The 16,940-nt window shown below is 42.5% G+C and overlaps 1 protein-coding gene across 3 annotated transcripts; it reads right to left on the bottom strand.

The window, feature by feature from the left end:
- Positions 1-3,332: 3,332 nt before the first annotated feature.
- On the bottom strand, positions 3,333-8,295 carry LOC121626701 (protein phosphatase 1K, mitochondrial-like). Of its 3 annotated transcripts, none has more exons than XM_041965353.1 (9): positions 8,220-8,295; positions 7,128-7,280; positions 6,872-7,039; positions 6,297-6,469; positions 6,095-6,195; positions 5,389-5,554; positions 4,466-4,610; positions 4,128-4,262; positions 3,333-4,011 (listed from the first exon to the last, which is right to left on the bottom strand). In XM_041965353.1, the coding sequence occupies exons 2-9, from the start codon at positions 7,236-7,238 to the stop codon at positions 3,880-3,882; spliced, it is 1,131 nt and encodes a 376-aa protein (XP_041821287.1). In that variant the 5' UTR covers positions 7,239-7,280; positions 8,220-8,295; the 3' UTR covers positions 3,333-3,879. The 3 variants fall into 3 exon arrangements, with proteins under 3 accessions (XP_041821287.1, XP_041821288.1, XP_041821289.1); XM_041965354.1 differs by lacking the exon at positions 8,220-8,295 and adding an exon at positions 7,537-7,605; XM_041965355.1 differs by lacking the exon at positions 8,220-8,295 and adding an exon at positions 7,389-7,526.
- Between the last annotated feature and the right edge of the window lie 8,645 nt (positions 8,296-16,940).

Genomic DNA, 16,940 nt, shown 5'->3' with positions numbered 1-16,940 from the left:
ATTCAAATGTCAGACAACTCAAGTGTGTGGAAATATATACTCTGTTACAGGTAAAGGTCCTGAATTCAAAGTGTACTCAAGTAAAAGTACAGGTTCTCAGCAAAATGTACTTAAATTAACAAAGGGTAGATGTGTACATTCTAAATATTTACTTAAGTAACAGTGGTTACACCACACTGTGTTGTGCTTAAGTAAATGTACTAATTCCACCATTTCACCCTGAAACACTGAAGAAATTTCCTTTTTTTATGCAGATATTATTGGCTTTGATTGGATGGAACTGTGTACGTGTGTGTGTGTGTGTGTGTGTGTGTGTGTGTGAGTGAATGTATGTAGAAATTCCTCCTTTTGCACTGGAACGCTCTGTGTTTAATGTGAATAAAATGATCTCCATCTACTGGTGACTTGTAGTAACTACAGCAGCACTGACAGCCATTCAGTCCCTCAGACGCTTACCCTAGACTGGATGATCTGTTTGGGTTCAAATGCCCCATGCTACATTACTGAATCAAACAAACTGGGTCACACACTAAACACGACAGTAGTGTCGGCAGCATGCTTCTCTGTACGTCATTCAGTGGAATCGTCAGTAGAATGATATCTTGAACAATATTATAGAACAATATAAATATAATGCACACCTTTTAATTACTTAGTTAAACTACTGATTGATTGATTTGGACCATCTTATCGTGGGTGATTTTAATTTTCACACTGAAAATCCCAAAGATACTAAAGAAAGTTTGCACATTCTGGATGATTTTGGACTTTCCTGGATTCAGAACATAACGAGGGACATATTGTAGATTGAATTATTTCCAAAGGTTTACACATTTCTGAGGTTGTGGTGACTGATGTTGGCCTTTCTGATTAACTGCATAGCATCAGGCGCACAGATAGTTCATAGTTCTCTTTGGTTGGGGCCCTCAGTAATCAATAACTGCGGGGACATATCAAACCTAGTTGTTTTTTTAGGAAAGATCATTGAAAAGATTGTTTTTCACTAACGTAGCGCTTTGGTGCAAAACAGTTCCATTAATGTTGTTCACTGTGGATTTCAACCACATCACAGCAGCCAGGCTGCACCTGTTGAGGTCTTGGTTTTAGGGCCACATTCGACACATCTGATCAGAAGATCCACAGGGCTGGGTCGGACTTTTCTGACCCTGTGCTGCATTGGTTCAAGTCAACATAGGAACTATTTTGTGTCAGCTGGGAATCATGAATCTGAGCAAATAGGAATCACGGGTGGAGTTCCTCAAGGGTCCGTTCTCGGACCTCTTCTATTCAACGTCCACATGGAATATTACGAGATCTTCAGTCATCCTCATGCAGATGACACACGACTCAAATGAATGAAAATGGTCCCTTAAATCTGCTGAACAAGTTCATTCAACAAATCAATGAGTGGACGTGCCAGAACGCTTGACAACTGAACTCATAAAAACCTTGAATCCGTTCACTAAAATCTACCAATCAAAGCAGGAATGTTGGTGTTCAACAGCCACATGAAAACAATTAGAAAATCTACCAACTTCCACCTTAAAATCATAGCAACAATTAAAGGATTTCTGTCTATTGTAACGTATCTTCACAGGTCGTAGTAAAACAAATCAGATGGCTTCAGCTCATCCAGAGTCCTCATGAACATCAGTCCTGAAATCACTGCACCGGCCTCCTCAAAGGATACATTTTAAAATCTGATTATTTGTCTTTAAAGAACAAACAGTCTCTGAACTAAATACTGATTTACTGATTTACTTGTATGGAACGAAGCATCCGGACCCCTCAGGTCATCTGGGGTAGGTTTCCCAGGATCTCAGTGTTCCCTGGATCAAAACCAAGCAAGGTGAAGCAACTTTAGTTCGATGCTCCCGCCTGTGGAACAAGCTTCCTGAATACCTGCAGTCAGCTAAAACTGTTAGCTCATTTAAATCAGGCCTTAAAACCCCGTTCACCGCAGCTTCGGGATAACTCGACACAGAACTTCTGTTTAGTCTGCAAATATTTGATTGCTTTTGTTTTTATTGTGTTTGAAATGTTAATGTTTTTTTAATGGCTTATTTTTAATGTATTTCTGTGCCTGTAAAGAACTTTGAATTGCGTTGTGTGTGAACGGTGCTATACAAATAACCAACACACACACGCACACGCACGCACGCACACACACCACTGACATCACAACTTTTTGTGAAGGTCATCAAACACACAGTTGGTCACAAGGTTCTCTGGGTCAAGTTCTTGTGTGTCAATATGTCAGAGGGTATTTTGTGTCACTGACATACATTGTGAGTTAAATATGTGTGTGTGTGTGTGTGTGTGTGTTGTTGTTGTTGCACCTTCAGCATCATCTTGTGATCATGTGAAGGAATTTGACAAAGTTTCTATATTTACTCACCTGACACCTGAACGCCTCGTCACACAGTGGGAGGGCGGAGAAATCCTGTAACACTATTGGACGTCTAAGAGGGCCGGCAGCTGTCAATCAAACGGGAGAAACTTTCCACAACAGGACTGTGTGATAATGTCGTGAACTCCATGTGCCCCATGCTCATGTGTACAGCCTCAGAGACAGTATTAAAGTCATAGCAGCAGTGAAAGTAGTGCAGTGAATTCTGTACTTAAGTGCAAGTTTGAGGAACTTGAATTTCCATTTTCTGCTAGTTTAAACTTCTACTTCACCACATTTCTTATTTTTGCTCCACATTTGTTTTATGACTGCTGTTTCTGATAATACAAAATATAATAAATGATTTATTAATAATTTATAATAAATTATGATGATGTGATGAAAGAAAAAGAAACAGTCAACCATGAATCATTTTCTGTGACATAAACAAGATGAGTGTGATGTCACTTCTGGTCACATGACATCACATGACATCACATGACCTCACTGACCTGCAGAGTTATTGTGAGCCCTTAATAACTACTTTTAACCGGCCATCACAGGTTTATTTATGATCACTTCAACCAAAAGGTCAGCTTTCATTTTAGTTAAATTTTAGCAGATTTTAACTTCAAAAAGCTAAACTTGAGGTAAATTTGAAAAATTAAAATATATTTGTGTAACGGAAACATTTTGTCTTATTTTTGTTTCCCAGTTCCATAATATTAACTTAACCTATCCTTATGCAGCGTAGTTTTGCTGGACGCACATGTTTCTTTTCATTGTTTGCAGCCTGCAACCAACTGAGTGTGTTGAAGAACCTACGGTGGCTGTGAAAGTCTCTCTGGAGTCGGTGTTTAGTTTGTCCTTTCTGGGATCCTGTACATGGGGGAAACTAAAGTTAAACTGGAGAAACAGACAGAATCACTTCCGAACACAAAAACAGACAACAAACCAGCTGCAGTTTCAGGCAGGTTTTACTTTGTCACTTTGTGTTGTGATGTAATTAACCTCTCAGGAGCAGAAGTTTTGCACTAATTTAACGATAACATCATTATTTTTTGTCCTCTTTGACTCTTTTTGACTTCGTCTGGAAGAACTCGGATCCACACTGAAGTCAAACTTCGAGGTTGAAAACCCTCAACATCCACCATCAATGTGACAAAACACAGGTCTGAACACACTCGCAAAGCCTGCAGGCTAACGCTGACATCAAACACCGCAGAAACTCTCTGTACAACATTTTAATATACACTCTATATACACTGTGCACAGGAAATTAACGCTAAAGCCAACAACCTGTGGGTGAACCTGAGGATCAACCTGAGGGTCTACCTGTGGATGAACCTGTGGATGAACCTGTGGATGAACCTGAGGGTCAGGGGAGAATTCTGGTTGCTTACAGATCATTCTGAGTTTGAAAGATCTGAAATGTTTTTGTCCTCCAGCTCGTCTTGTTGAGCTTGTTGATGTTTTTCTGCGTGCATCGTCTACGCCCATCTCCCGCTTGAAGCGAAGTTTCTGCTCATGCTGTAGACGGTGGTGGAGGTCTGATGTTTCCCCCACGCTCCGAATGGCACGACGATGATGGTGGCGTTGTCCTCGGAGCCGTACTGCAGCGCCTTAAAAACACACACATTACTGTTGCGACACCTCGACTCGGACTTATGTTTCCTCTCAACAATGACGAGGGAAAACTACGAGTTAATCCTACGAGAGGGTTTTGAGTCTCGGGTACCTGCTGAGCGATGACATCAGCAGCCTCTGTGGGATCTTGGCACTGGTTGATGACATCACAGATCTCCTGGTCACTCAGCAGGAAGTTGATGCCGTCGGTGGTCAGAGCCAGGAAGGAGTCGTTGGCGTGCTGGACCTGCAGAGTTTCAAGTATTCTTTTAGTCTCCAACATGAACACTACATGAATTATTAAGTTTAAGACATTTTAAGACAATTTAAGGTCTAAAACTGAGATTATTGGATGTCAGACTCTTTAGGATGCTGAGGGACCTGCAGAGACCTTGTTCATTGACCTCACTGTAAAGGTCAAAGGTCAGACGGAGCTGCAGAGGGACTCACAGTGAGTCGCTGAGTGTCTGGCTCAGCGATGACGCCGCTGGTCTTCAGGTGGAAGTCTCCGATGCTGCGAGTCATGGCGAGCCGTCCGTTAACGTTAGCCTGACCGACGCTGTTCCACGTGACGAAGCCGCCGAAGCTCTGGATCCTGAACACACACGGAGTGAGTCACTGCGGTCGTAGTGACAGCAGGTTCTTTTATTACATTCAGATGACTGTACCTTTAAGACAAATCAGTGACGTGTCGGGACAGTTCAGGACCTGGACTGAACGCGTCTCAGAAACTCAACACTGAAGCGCTCACATGTGATTGGATGATCTCCAGAGTTAAAATAACCTCGTTCTGCTGTTACATAACAGCAGCTGCTGTGAGCTGAAGGGAAACCTGTCAACCTGCAGCTCTGGAAGACCTGGACCTCATGTATGTACAGGGTCCTTGAGCAAGGCACTGACTGGCTGCCAGCTGCGGCATACCAACACCGTCTATTTCCAACCTGAGTGGCTGCTGGGAAACCTGAACCCTGCTGCCAAACTCCACGGAGAGGAACAGAAAGCTCAGGAGTGACATTAGACAGCTGCAGTGATGGTGGTACTAATACCAGAAGTACTGCATGTAATAGTTAAGTAACGTCAGGTGTCATAAAAATACCACTAAGTGTTATCGTGTAGTAAAAGTATCAGCAGTAGTAAACTGTGATACTAACAGCAGCAGCAGTGAGTGAATTAGTGTAATGATAATACTGTTTGCAGTAACTGTAAATGACACTAACAGGAAATGTACAACATGAAGCAGTAACCATGGAGACCCTGAGAGTTCAATATAAATTAAATAAACGGGGCTAAATAAATAAATAAATACAGGCAGAAGATGTAGAACGAGTAGAATCCAATAAAACTTTACAGTAAGCAGCAGTATCAGTGTGTACCGGTGCCTCTCGTCCTTGCGGTCAGGTGTGTGATCTTTGCTCAGCTTGTTGGCTCGTCCCTTCCTGCACAGCATCGCCCGGCTGTCGCCAACGCTGCCCACCACCAGCTCCACCCCGTCACGTAGCATGGCAACCGTCGCCGTGGTGCCGGCTGTCAGGAAGGAGGCTGGGGAGGAGACATGGATGGATATTATGGGTGGTAGTTAGTACTTTTTCTTTGGAGTATTATATACTCAATATTGTTTAGTAGTTTTTTGAGTGCAGTGCAATGATTTATTATTATTATTATTATTTTTATCCCTCTAATTGATTTTATATGTCTTTGCTTTGTCTCTGGATATTTTTTATTTAGTTTTTAGTCCGGCTTTTAATAGATTCTATTATATTATTATTGTATAGTTTTTAATTCCATCATTTTTTATTGTGCACATGATTTGGTGACTTAAAGACGTATGAGGGAACTAGAAAACTGTAAAATTGAATAATTTGAACAAGTGATTGATATTTATTCCATTTATGGCCACAGACTGTAGGAAAGTAGCTCAAATCTATTTTTCCTGCTTTTATTTATTTGGCCTTTTGGTTTTTACTTAGTTCTCATGAGTTCTTCTGCCTCCTCGGTTATTATTTACGCAGTAAATACAGGTGCGCTCATGAAATGTACTGTACAGTGATTACACTACTTGTGTACTTGTGTGTGTGTCACCGTTGTTGAAGTAGCTGAGATGTGTGTGTAGAGCCTTGTCAGCATTTAAAAAGGCCTTCTTTAAAACCGTCTCCAGATCGTCGTCCTCCTCCAAAGCTTCTCTGCACAAAACATCCAACGACTGCGTCAGCGTGACGTCAGGAAGCAGCTGAAATCACACCTGTCACATTATGAACAACAGGTGATGTGACGATAATATCACCTGATGAACTTCTCCATAAAGGTGTAGCAGTAATCGGCTGCGTGCGGGCCGCCGTGGCCATCGAACACGGCGAAGTACAGCAGGTTGTCATGGATACGGCCGATTCGGAGGCGGTCCTCGTTCTGCTCCCTGAGGCCCAAAACAGACGCGCTGCCGACCCGCGAGAGACTGACCTGAGAGAGGGGGGTCATCATCCATTCATCCATCTGGTCACTGATGAATTTATCCAACCATGAAGCCAACAGCTCATCCATTCATCTAATTAATCCCTGCATCCATGTTTTTCATCCATTCTTTATCATCTTTCCACTCTTTTCATCGAGTTATGCATGCTTATCCATTTAGCCATACAGTCATTCATCTACTCATTCATTAATTCATCCATCTTTTTATCTATTCATCCCTCCACCTAATGCATCAATCCATTCATTATCCATGTATTTATTTGTTTATGCATTAATTCTGCATCTTTTTATCCATTTATCTACCTTATTCATCCCTTCATCCACTCTTTTATCCATCTACTCATCCATTCACCCCGCCATGCTCTGACTCATCCCTCCATCCTCAGGTACCTGTGGGATGGGTTTTCCGTATCTGATGCTGGAGGGCAGCAGTATCGGTTCTTCTATCCTGTTGTCCCAGATACCGAATGAGTCCCAGGTGACCGGCCGGCCGCTGGCGTCGCTGTCGAAGCGGACCGCCCCGCTGGCCCGTCGCACGCCGAACGACGGCCCGCCCACCTGCAGGGTAGTGATTCACACAGTCCGGCAGGTGTTTCCGAAACGGCTCTGACCTTCACCGAGCAGAAACACTCAGGTGTGCACTCACCTGTCCGGACGCTGTGGAGGTTTCTGATGAGGAGCGCGCGGTGAGGAAGGTCTGCCTGGTGAAGGTGGAGCGAGCTGACCGCAGCAGACTGAGCAGCACTGCAGACGACATGGCTGAAGCTGTGGAGGAAACACCTGGCCGGCCTGCAACTCTCTGAAGCAGATCAGAAATTACAAAATGATTAAATGATTAGTTTGAGGTATTATTTGAACAATCGTTGTTTTTGAGGACCGACAGTAATAAAAAAATCAGCTGGACTACCTTCCTCTCTTGGACTTTGAGGCTGTGACCTTTACCGTATTTCTCTGTGACACAGTTTCTACCTGTTGCCAAGCTTCTGTGTAAAGTTCTTTGTCAGAGTAAATAACTCGGTGTTGGTGGTCAATATTATTAACATCGATTACTTCACCTGCTGCTGACATCAGTGGGTTTAAAGTCACTGCAGAGGATCAGTCTGTATCAGTCTGCAGGACTTTACATGACGATCCAGAACAGCATGTACACACTGAGGACATGTGACCAACGTGTTGACAAAATATGACAAAACACAGTGGTGCATCACACACACACACACACACACACACAAGTGAACTCAAGTACTGCACTGGCATAGACATTTGAGGTACTTCTACTCTACTGGAGTGTGTCCAGTTATGCTGCTTTCACAGTTCAGACTAGCTCTGACTCCACAGCTTCACTCTGCAGACTGAAACATGTTTGCTCAGGTCATCATGTGTTTCATATGTAAAACATATTAAAGCACAACAAGCCAACAGCTTCAATCAGCTGCACTTCAGCCAACAGTACTAATGTTACACATGAATGCATCAGTAATAATAATCCAGGACCTTCTTCCAGTTTCTCAGCATCCAGTTCTAATTTTCTTTTTTTTTTCTTTTAGCTATTTTTAATTTTAACCCTTTTTTTGTTTATTATATTTGCAGGACTGTTTTCTGGTATTTTATATAATAAAGAGCTGAAAGACACTACTAACTAGTTGATAGAAACTTCCTGAACTCCTCGCGTGTCTGTCATCATTTAAAAAAAAAAAAAAAAACTGCCAACAGGAACTGACCGGATGCTCAAACTCACATTTTCAGGTCGCTTTACGGTGATTTTCCCGCCGGTGTCCGGAGCTGCAGCAGTTGCCTCGAGCCGTCAGCCCGCGCGCTCTGTCAGTTAAAGTACAGGGGGCTGGGCTCCCCTAAGCCACCGCCGTCCAATCAGCATCCGAGGAGTTCTGACGTCAGCGCCGAGCACGAGCGTGATTGTTTTTGGCGCGAGGCCAGATGTGAGGGGGTCTGGATCTCCCGCGCTGCGTTTCTCCTCTTGTTGGTTTGAGTTTGTCTCTTTTCTGCTGCTTTAAACCTCTCCTCCACCGCTCAGAGACAAACACCGGACCCTCTGCTCCACCACACCATTTATTCACTTTATTTCAGCTAATTAACACAATTCAAGTGATTCAGCTTCATCTGTAATTAACGTTTCAGCATAAGGCTTTAGTTGCTGCTCCTCATTAAAGAGCTGCAGATCTCAGCATCACCTTATAATTACTTCATAATTCTAATAATTTTAGCAGCACATGCAATACTATGGTCTATGTGTATATTTATACTGCATCATTCTACTGCTAGTAGTTTGATATTCTATTATTATTTTTATTACAATATATTCATGTACACTATTCTAATATCTATATTACTATATATTCACATTGTTATTACTGGTATTTTTGTAGTATTATTATTCTAGTATTCTATTATTTATGGTTCATTTATATTGTGGTATAGTGTATATTATTTACATATTTTTATATATTTCTGAAAAATGTGTACATATTCTCTAAGATGTTTCTTATTTTTTCCTCCTCTTTTCCTGTCGAAAAAACAGAGAAGTTAAATGAAAATAAAATGAAGGATGGCTGAATTCTATTTAGATGCTTCAGGTATTGTTCATGCAGGCTCACTGTCACGCTTTACTGGGACACATCTACGATGAGGAGCCACTGTTAATATTATCATTAACACCTTTTATTAGAACAGGTCAAAGCGTCTACTGTGAAAAAGGTCTTTGCTGTTGTGATTTTAAGCTTTTAGCCTTTAGGTGGCAGCAAAACCTCATGACTCAAAATACTTTCAGTGCCTTTATTGGCATTATGGGACAAAGAACAACACAGTGCAGCCTGTCGCTCCATCTGTTTAAAGGCAGGAACCAGAAATGTACTTACATCCAAATCTGAGGTACTTTTACTTTACTTGTGTCTTTTCATGCAGCTTCTTCTTGTATTCCTTATTCATTTTCAAACATTTCCTCTGTGCACACTTAGAAAACAAAGGTACAAATATTTTGAATCCGATTTGGCAGTTATGCTCTGATTTTGACTCCTATTCACAAACATCATTTAACAGTTAAGTGGAGGAGAATGTAAGTAAAAATGTGTTATTTACATTGTGACACATGAGTGATAACTAGATGATGATGATGATGATGATGATGATGATGTTAGCCCAGTACATTGTTTCTAGTATATATGAAGGTAGTCATTTATTCTGGCTATGTGAGAATTAGCTGGCTGATACAATCATTTTGATATAAAAGTGATAATTAGCCTATACTTTACTTTATAGTACTACTGTTAAGGTGGTGTGTGAGTGATAGCAGTACAACAGCTAACTGCTTTACTGTCACTGTGTTTATTATTATTATTATTAGGTTTTTTGTTTGTTTTTTATTCCTGCTCTCTTCTGGTTTTGATACTCTTGTTCTGTGTGGTGTTGTTCTGTTTGAAAAGCAATAAAAAAGTGAATTACAAAAAAAAAAAAAAACAGTGATAGAAAGTGAGTTTACATAAAATTACCTGGTGATTAATTCTAAATCATTAACAAAGGCTGAGTGGTAAAGTGATAAACATTTATTCCTGTAAATGTTTGTGTGTTCTGCATCAGATCCACAAAGCTACACGTCTGCATGTTTCTGATGTACATATCTGCATGCACACATCGCTCCGCCCGTCTGCTCCAACAGTCGTTACAGCTGTTTCAAGAGCTGCGAACTTTCACCAAACATCTGCGTCACATCTGCAGCGAGAGCAACCGAATAAACTGAGCAAAAGCCAAAGCAGTGAGAGTAAAGATGGCCTTTCACTCAACAGTTTGTTTCCTTCTCAAAACTCATCAAATGTTTTTGCTTGTAAAGTGGGAAGTTGCTTTGAATAGAAATAAACGTGCTGTGATCTCATCAAATCCTGCACATGATATATAAGATTTGATGTATCATTTATAACCGTTAAAATAACTTCAGGAAGACTTTAATAAGCAATGAGAGCGGCATGCTGGAGAGTATCTGGGCTGAATAAAACATGGTGCAGACTCTGTTGTTAACATGAGCGTGACTTTAACATTTCTGAATAATTCAGGGAAGCAAGCCGGCGCTCCGTCAACAACACGACTCGGCTACAGCAGGAGCTATGGAGGAGGGCAGAGATGGAGGAAGAGGCAACACAAGGAAAGCGAGCTGAGGAAGGCGAGGAGAGAGGAAGAGAGTCAGAGGGCAAGATGGATGAGAAAACAGAGGGATGAAGATCACCTGTGAACTCCTGCTAATGTGACGACATGAGATGATGAAGACGGGGCGGATGAAGAGGAGGGAAGTTTAAATATGATGATGATTGACCCGATGAAGCTGTTGATTACAAAGCGAAATATTACATTCATAAAGGAGAAAACCTGTCGGTGTGTCGCCCCCTGTCAGTAGACTCATGCTACTGACAGAAGTGCAGTGACCTGAATGGAGGGGAGGGAAAGGAAACAACAGGAAAGGACAGGTGAGGAAAGGAAAGGAAAGGAAAGGAAAGGAAAGACGAATGCAGGGAAAGGCAAGGAAAAGATTGTAAAGAAACGGAAAAGGAGGAAAGGAAAAGAAAGGAAAGGAAATGAAAGGAGAAGAAAGGAAAAGAAAGAACAGAAAAGAAAAGAAAAGAAAGGAAAAGGACTTGAAAGATAGGAAAAGGAGGAAAGGAAAGGTAAAGGAGAAAGACAGGAAAGGGAAAAAAGAAAAGAAAGGGAAGGGAATAGAGGAAGTAAAGTGACTTTCCATCTGAGACATTCACAGAAAACACACGCACACACACATACACACACACACACGTGTCTTGGCGAGTACTTGAGTGGTTTTTGTGCGACGTTTTGAAGAAAATGGATGAAATATTTACCAGCAGTGAAGAGCAGAGAGCTGCTGTCGACTCAGCTCCACCTCAAAAACTGCAAGTACACAGAAACTGAAGTAATACTGACTCTCACACCACCGGCTGAAACAGAAGTACTGCTGGAACAGTCCTCTGTAATGACATATATGATGTTAGCAGCTAACGTTGCCAACACATTGTTTAAATAATGTTGATTATGATCAGAAAACAAACATCAGCTTCATTCCTTAAGTTTTCATTCCCGAGAAATCCTGACCTGATCAAAATCTGCTTGTTACAGGAACAGTCTCAAGTCTGTTAATTATGGATTTGGAGCCAGAAGGCGACTAGCTTAATTAGCATAAAGGCCACAAACAGCTAGCCTGGCTTGTCCGCAGTTCAAAAATGCACATTCTCATTTGTTAATTCTGTACATGAACACAAATGTAAAAACAGAAATATTATTTTGCTTTAAAGGGACAGAGCCAGGCTAGTCCCTTAGTCTTTATGCGAGGCTAAGCTAAGCTAATCGCCTCCTGGCTTTAGCTCAGTGTTTTAGGCAACACACATAATAGTAGATTTTCTTCACTTTACTTCCCTTTTAAAAATTGCAACATCAAGGTTATGAGTTAGCTGCTGTTCACCCTGTTTATGGAAAAATCAATGAGAATCTAACACAATGAAAACCTTGTAGCTCCCACCTGGTAATTTGAATATTTTTTTACTTATACTAGACAGAATAAATGCTCCTCTGGTGCTGACAAACGTCTTTCACAAACGATCCTGTCAGAGCCTTCAAAAAACATGAAGAATGAACTAAAAATCACGAAAAATAAAACAAGTTACCGTTAAAATTTACATGAATCTTGTTATTTCGTCTATTCTATTTGAAGTATTAAAACATATCAATGAGTGAGGGCACATGGTGAAATAAACGCAGGTGTGGTAAAAAACACAGGTGTAATATGATGTCAGTGTCATGTCTGCATACAGTTGTGTTTGAAAGTCTGGTGTTAGTAGAATTTTAAACCTTCTGGACTAGTCAGCCGCAGGCGGCACCTTCCTGCAGCATCCCAGAATCCCTCCTCTCCTCTTCTTCCTGCTCTTCATCTTGTACCCTCTGAGGCTGCTGCTAGAGCAGATGGACTTCCTCAGAGTGGTGATGTGTTTCTCCTGCTCCCGAATCTTTGACTCCAGGTGGGACTGGATCGCCATGCCAAGGCACTCCAGGTCCACAGAGGCACCGTACACCTCCCACGTCATTCCCTGTTTGTCCCACGCCACCTCCCGTGGCTTCACCATTTCTTCTCTTTCCTCTTCCTCCTTGTTTTGCCCCCTTGCTGCTTTATATTCACCTTTCTCGTCCTCTTCCTCCTCATCCTCCCAGATGCTCTCAGCACTTATGTCTCTGTCCCGGTTTTGTCCAATCTGTAGCTCTGACACGAGGGCGGGGCTCTGCTGGAAGCTGTATGTACGCAGACAGGCCGGGAGGGAACTGGCCTTGTCAGTCGCAACAGAGGGGAGCACCGACTGGCTGCGCAGCTCAATGTCGATCTTGCAGATATGCTGGAGGGGTGGCTGGCCGGCAGGGACGCAGCACAGTGAAGGGACCGTCGGCAAGGTCAAACTACCTGATTGACAGCTGGGAGAGCCAATCAGAGAGCAGTTGGGAGCACCCCCGTGCAGGCTGGAGCTGGTGGAAGACGAGCGTTCAGCCACAGCCACCTCCACCTCCACCTGGACGGCCACCTCTCTCCGGTCCGCTCCCAGCAGACGAGGCCAGTCACTGGTGTCAGTCATGGTCGCTGTCTCCCTGACTGTCTTGGAGCTCGCAGGACGAGTTGAAGGCTGAGGAAGAGGATGATGGGGAGATAAAGGAGAGAGAGAACAAGGACTCCCTAGAGTATCTTTCGGTTTACCCCTCTCCTGCTTCTTTTCCTCCTGTTTGCTCTCCACACCTGTTGCCCTTGACGATAGGATGTTGCTACCAGCAGTGATGGCATTTGCGCCTCCCAGGTGACTCGGTTTGCTCAATGTGTTGTCAGTCACGTCCGCCCCTCGCACGGCCCCCTGGGATACCACCAGTCCTTCTGCAGCTGCCACTTTGGTCTCTGGCGGTTTCAAATGTTCTGCCTCATTGGCAGCTCCTGTTTGTGCTGATGTCTTCGTTACAGAATGAGAGATGAGACTCTGAGTAAGACTGGTATTATGGGGTGTCCTGCTAGTGTTAGTTTCCACAGCAACAGATTCAACTGCTGCAGGCTCTGGTGTTGATCCTCCCCCCGTTGCCAACACAACAGTGGTTCTGGTTTTGGGGCTGGAGGTGGCCAGAGGAGCCAGCAGGCTAGAACCTGCAAACAGGAAACAAATGTTAGCAGTAGACTGAATTATTCTACTTCCTGTGCACTTTATTTTTTCTTTCCTGTCTTAGTCTATATTTTGTGAAAAATTCAAGAGAAACTAAAATATTGTGGCCTGGATCAGCATGGTTTTATGCTTATTCAATCCCTCCTTGATAGCTTTTTACTTTAACAGACAAAATAATCTTAAATAAAGGTTCACTTACTAATTATTTCTGGAACTTTACTAGCAGATGACTTTCATACCATGAGATGTGGATCCATGAAAGTGGACTTTCAGATGAGATTATTTTGTCAAATTTATACCCTCTTGTTATGAACAGGGTGCCAGTACTAATTAGTTGAGGATTACCTAATCTCAGAATTGGATTATTGGAACTGCTGATTAAATTCTGTGAATGTGATTACCTGGAGCAGAACCAGGACTCCTCTGGACCTCCCTGTTTGGTCCATCTGGAACAGAACCAAGGATTTTACCAGGACCAGACCCAGGACTCCTACTTGCTGAACTTGGTCTAGGAGAGAACGTCAAGGAGGAAGACGAATCTGCCAGAGCTGATTTTGTACTAGACCAAACTGGTCCAGGCCTAGAAACATCTGAACCAGCTTTAGGATCTAGACTGGGTTTATCACTGAAGCTTGTGGTCTTGAGGTTGTCACCTTTGGACTCAGACAGACCAGTTCTTGAGGACGATGGGGAGACAGACCCAACAAGGCCTACCTGAGAGCCAGAGGCCACCAGAGATAGCTTAGAAGTTGAATGGGTTGGACCAGGTTTGGAACTGCAATGTACATCAGAATTATGGTTGAGATTCAACTTGGAGTCTGCATTAAAACTTGGACTTGTCTTAAGATTGAAACTGGCTTTTAAGTCTGAAGAAGTCTTAGTTTGTGTGTCAACATAATTCTTTGACCCCATCCCAGATTTAGAACCCTCAACTATCTTCAAATCTGGACTGGTTTTGCTTGCTTTGATTTTAACGGCAGTTTTAGAGTCAAGGCTATCTTTAGAACCCATCCCAGACTTACAATTGGGACTGGCCTTTGAATTGGAGCCAGTTTTGGAGTCTAAGCTGTCCTTTGATCCCCAACTGGTTTTGGAAGCAGAACCACTTTTAGAATCCAGGCTATCTTTGGACCCCATTGCGGTTTTAGAGTTGGAGCTGGCTTTGGAATCAGAGCCAGTTTTCGAATCCAGACTGTCCATCATCACAGTTGTAGCTTTAGAATTTGATTTGGAACTGGTTTTGGATCCAGAACCAACACTTGAATCTTTACTATCAAGATTCACCATGGACCCTGCTGCATTACTATTTCTGGTGCCAGAAGCTTTTCTCTGTGTGGACGGTTTGGGACTTAGAGAACTCAGCTGAGGGGTCTTAGTACTGAGCTGCACCATTTCAGACCTCTGATATTGCGATTTTGGTCCTACAGGGGGCGACTCAGAAGTGTCAGTTCTTGAGTCATGCCTGGTCTGCTCATTTGACTTTGACCTTGCTGGGTCTGGTTTTTGAGTTCTGGCTGTCATTGTTGGGGTTCGATTGGGCAGTTTTGGACTGATAACGCTTGAATCCCCTTTCTGATCCTGGACTCTCTGGCTTACAGGAAGATGAAGCGTTTTCGGTGACTGTGTCTTGAGGCCAATTTCTTTTCCAGCATCTTCTCTCCTGTTTGTTTGAGTTTTTAGGCTAACTGTTATTTTATTTGCAGCCTTTGTTGTTGGTTCAGTTGACAGTACAATATGTGGTTTGGGGATTGAGACACTTGCAAATTCTGTTCTAGGTACTTGTGTTTTGATTCTGGGGCTACCAGCAACCACTGTTTGTTCCATCCGGTGAGGTTTAGGACTTGCCGCCATGAGTGTAGGATTATGTTTGGGGTTTGGAGATTTCAGCCTTTGCTCTCCACGGCCGTTCGTTGATGCCTCAGTTGTAGGCGAGCGAGACAATGCTGGAATTTTGCTTTTTTGCCGCAATGGATCATCTCTGTCACCAAGTGACATCACAGTGGTTGTCAGGGTGCTTACTGACTTGCCAGTTTCCGTAGTAACAACCCCTATTGTCCTAGGTTTCCCACCGTCTTTATTCCCATCATCCTTTTTGTTCCCTCCATGCAGCTTTGAGGTCTCTGTGGGCAGGCGGGGGGTTCTTGGTGAAGCCAGATTGAGGTTTAGGTTGAAGTTAGGCTCTGCCCCCCAGTTGGCATTAGGATCTGTGTTGATGAAAGATTCTGCCGGCCCCGCTGCCCCTGGAATCGGGCATTCTGATTGGATGACATCCTTCCTGCGTTTAGAAGCATTTGGGGAGGTTTCCATGGTGATAGTATCAGAATTTTGTTTGTAGAATTAGGCAATCAAAGATCAGCACCTGACTGGACATATGGAGAAATACAGCATCAATGCAAGTCAACAGTTATTTCCAAACCATATTCGATTTACCTCCCAACTGTTTCAACATTTAGGTATCTATCATCTGTCAGGAAAAATATTCTGTGCTGTGATGCCAATCATGAAATAAAAGAAAATGTTACACCTTCGAATATATAATTCCTGCCTGCTAAATATAAAATCAGCCATTGGCAGTTGTTCTGCTCTTCCTGTCAGCTATTTTCTGTCAAACAGGTGAGTCCTCTCGGGATTCTGCTCGTTTGCTTTTCCCCTGCTGTGACCATCACATCCACATTCATGGCCGCCTTCGTAAAATGTCAGTACATGTTTTTACTTGTCTGAATGAAGAGTCTAAAGATGAAATATAACTGTGTACTGCACATACAGTAAAACCATTTAAGACAAAATTGTGATTTGGAGCTACACAAATGAGCTTGATTTGAACAAATCAGTTTTTCATCCAAAAAACACAGTGGTTTATTTTACAAGGTCACCTCACAGGTCTAGCATCAAATTATAACTAAGTTGATATTTAACAGCAATTTCCATTTGGGAATTGGGAAGTCCCTCCATCCCTCCATCCCTCCATCCCTCCATCCATCCAAATCTCTAGTGATGACACTGCTGGCAATACAACTGTTAATCACAATAAACACTATATCACTAAACTGCAAGAGTATCATCCAAATGTTTTAGTGATTTGATAATAATAATAATAAAATATTACATTTTAAGAATATAAAATTATAGTTAGTTAATAATAGTTAAAGTTAAGAATATTATAGGATTAATGGGAAAGTAATGCAGTCAGTGAGGGTATTACAGACAACTCACAACAGCAATATTATTATCTGAAACTCATTTCAGTGATTACCTTCCTCTCT

The sequence above is a fragment of the Chelmon rostratus genome, chromosome 23, assembly GCF_017976325.1.
Source record: "Chelmon rostratus isolate fCheRos1 chromosome 23, fCheRos1.pri, whole genome shotgun sequence".
In the NCBI taxonomy this organism is placed as follows: domain Eukaryota; kingdom Metazoa; phylum Chordata; class Actinopteri; order Chaetodontiformes; family Chaetodontidae; genus Chelmon; species Chelmon rostratus.
The sequence above is the reverse complement of the archived record's forward strand: the minus strand, read 5'-3'. Positions and strand labels throughout refer to the sequence as shown.

Excerpts from the sequence above, each read along its gene's own strand:
- LOC121626701 (XM_041965353.1), bottom strand. The coding sequence starts at position 7,238 with ATGTCGTCTGCAGTGCTGCTCAGTCTGCTGCGGTCAGCTCGCTCCACC. Across the intron at positions 6,470-6,871 it reads ACGGAAAACCCATCCCACAG|GTCAGTCTCTCGCGGGTCGG; the intron begins GTACCTGAGGAT and ends CCCCTCTCTCAG. Across the intron at positions 4,012-4,127 it reads CTGATGTCATCGCTCAGCAG|GCGCTGCAGTACGGCTCCGA; the intron begins GTACCCGAGACT and ends TGTGTTTTTAAG.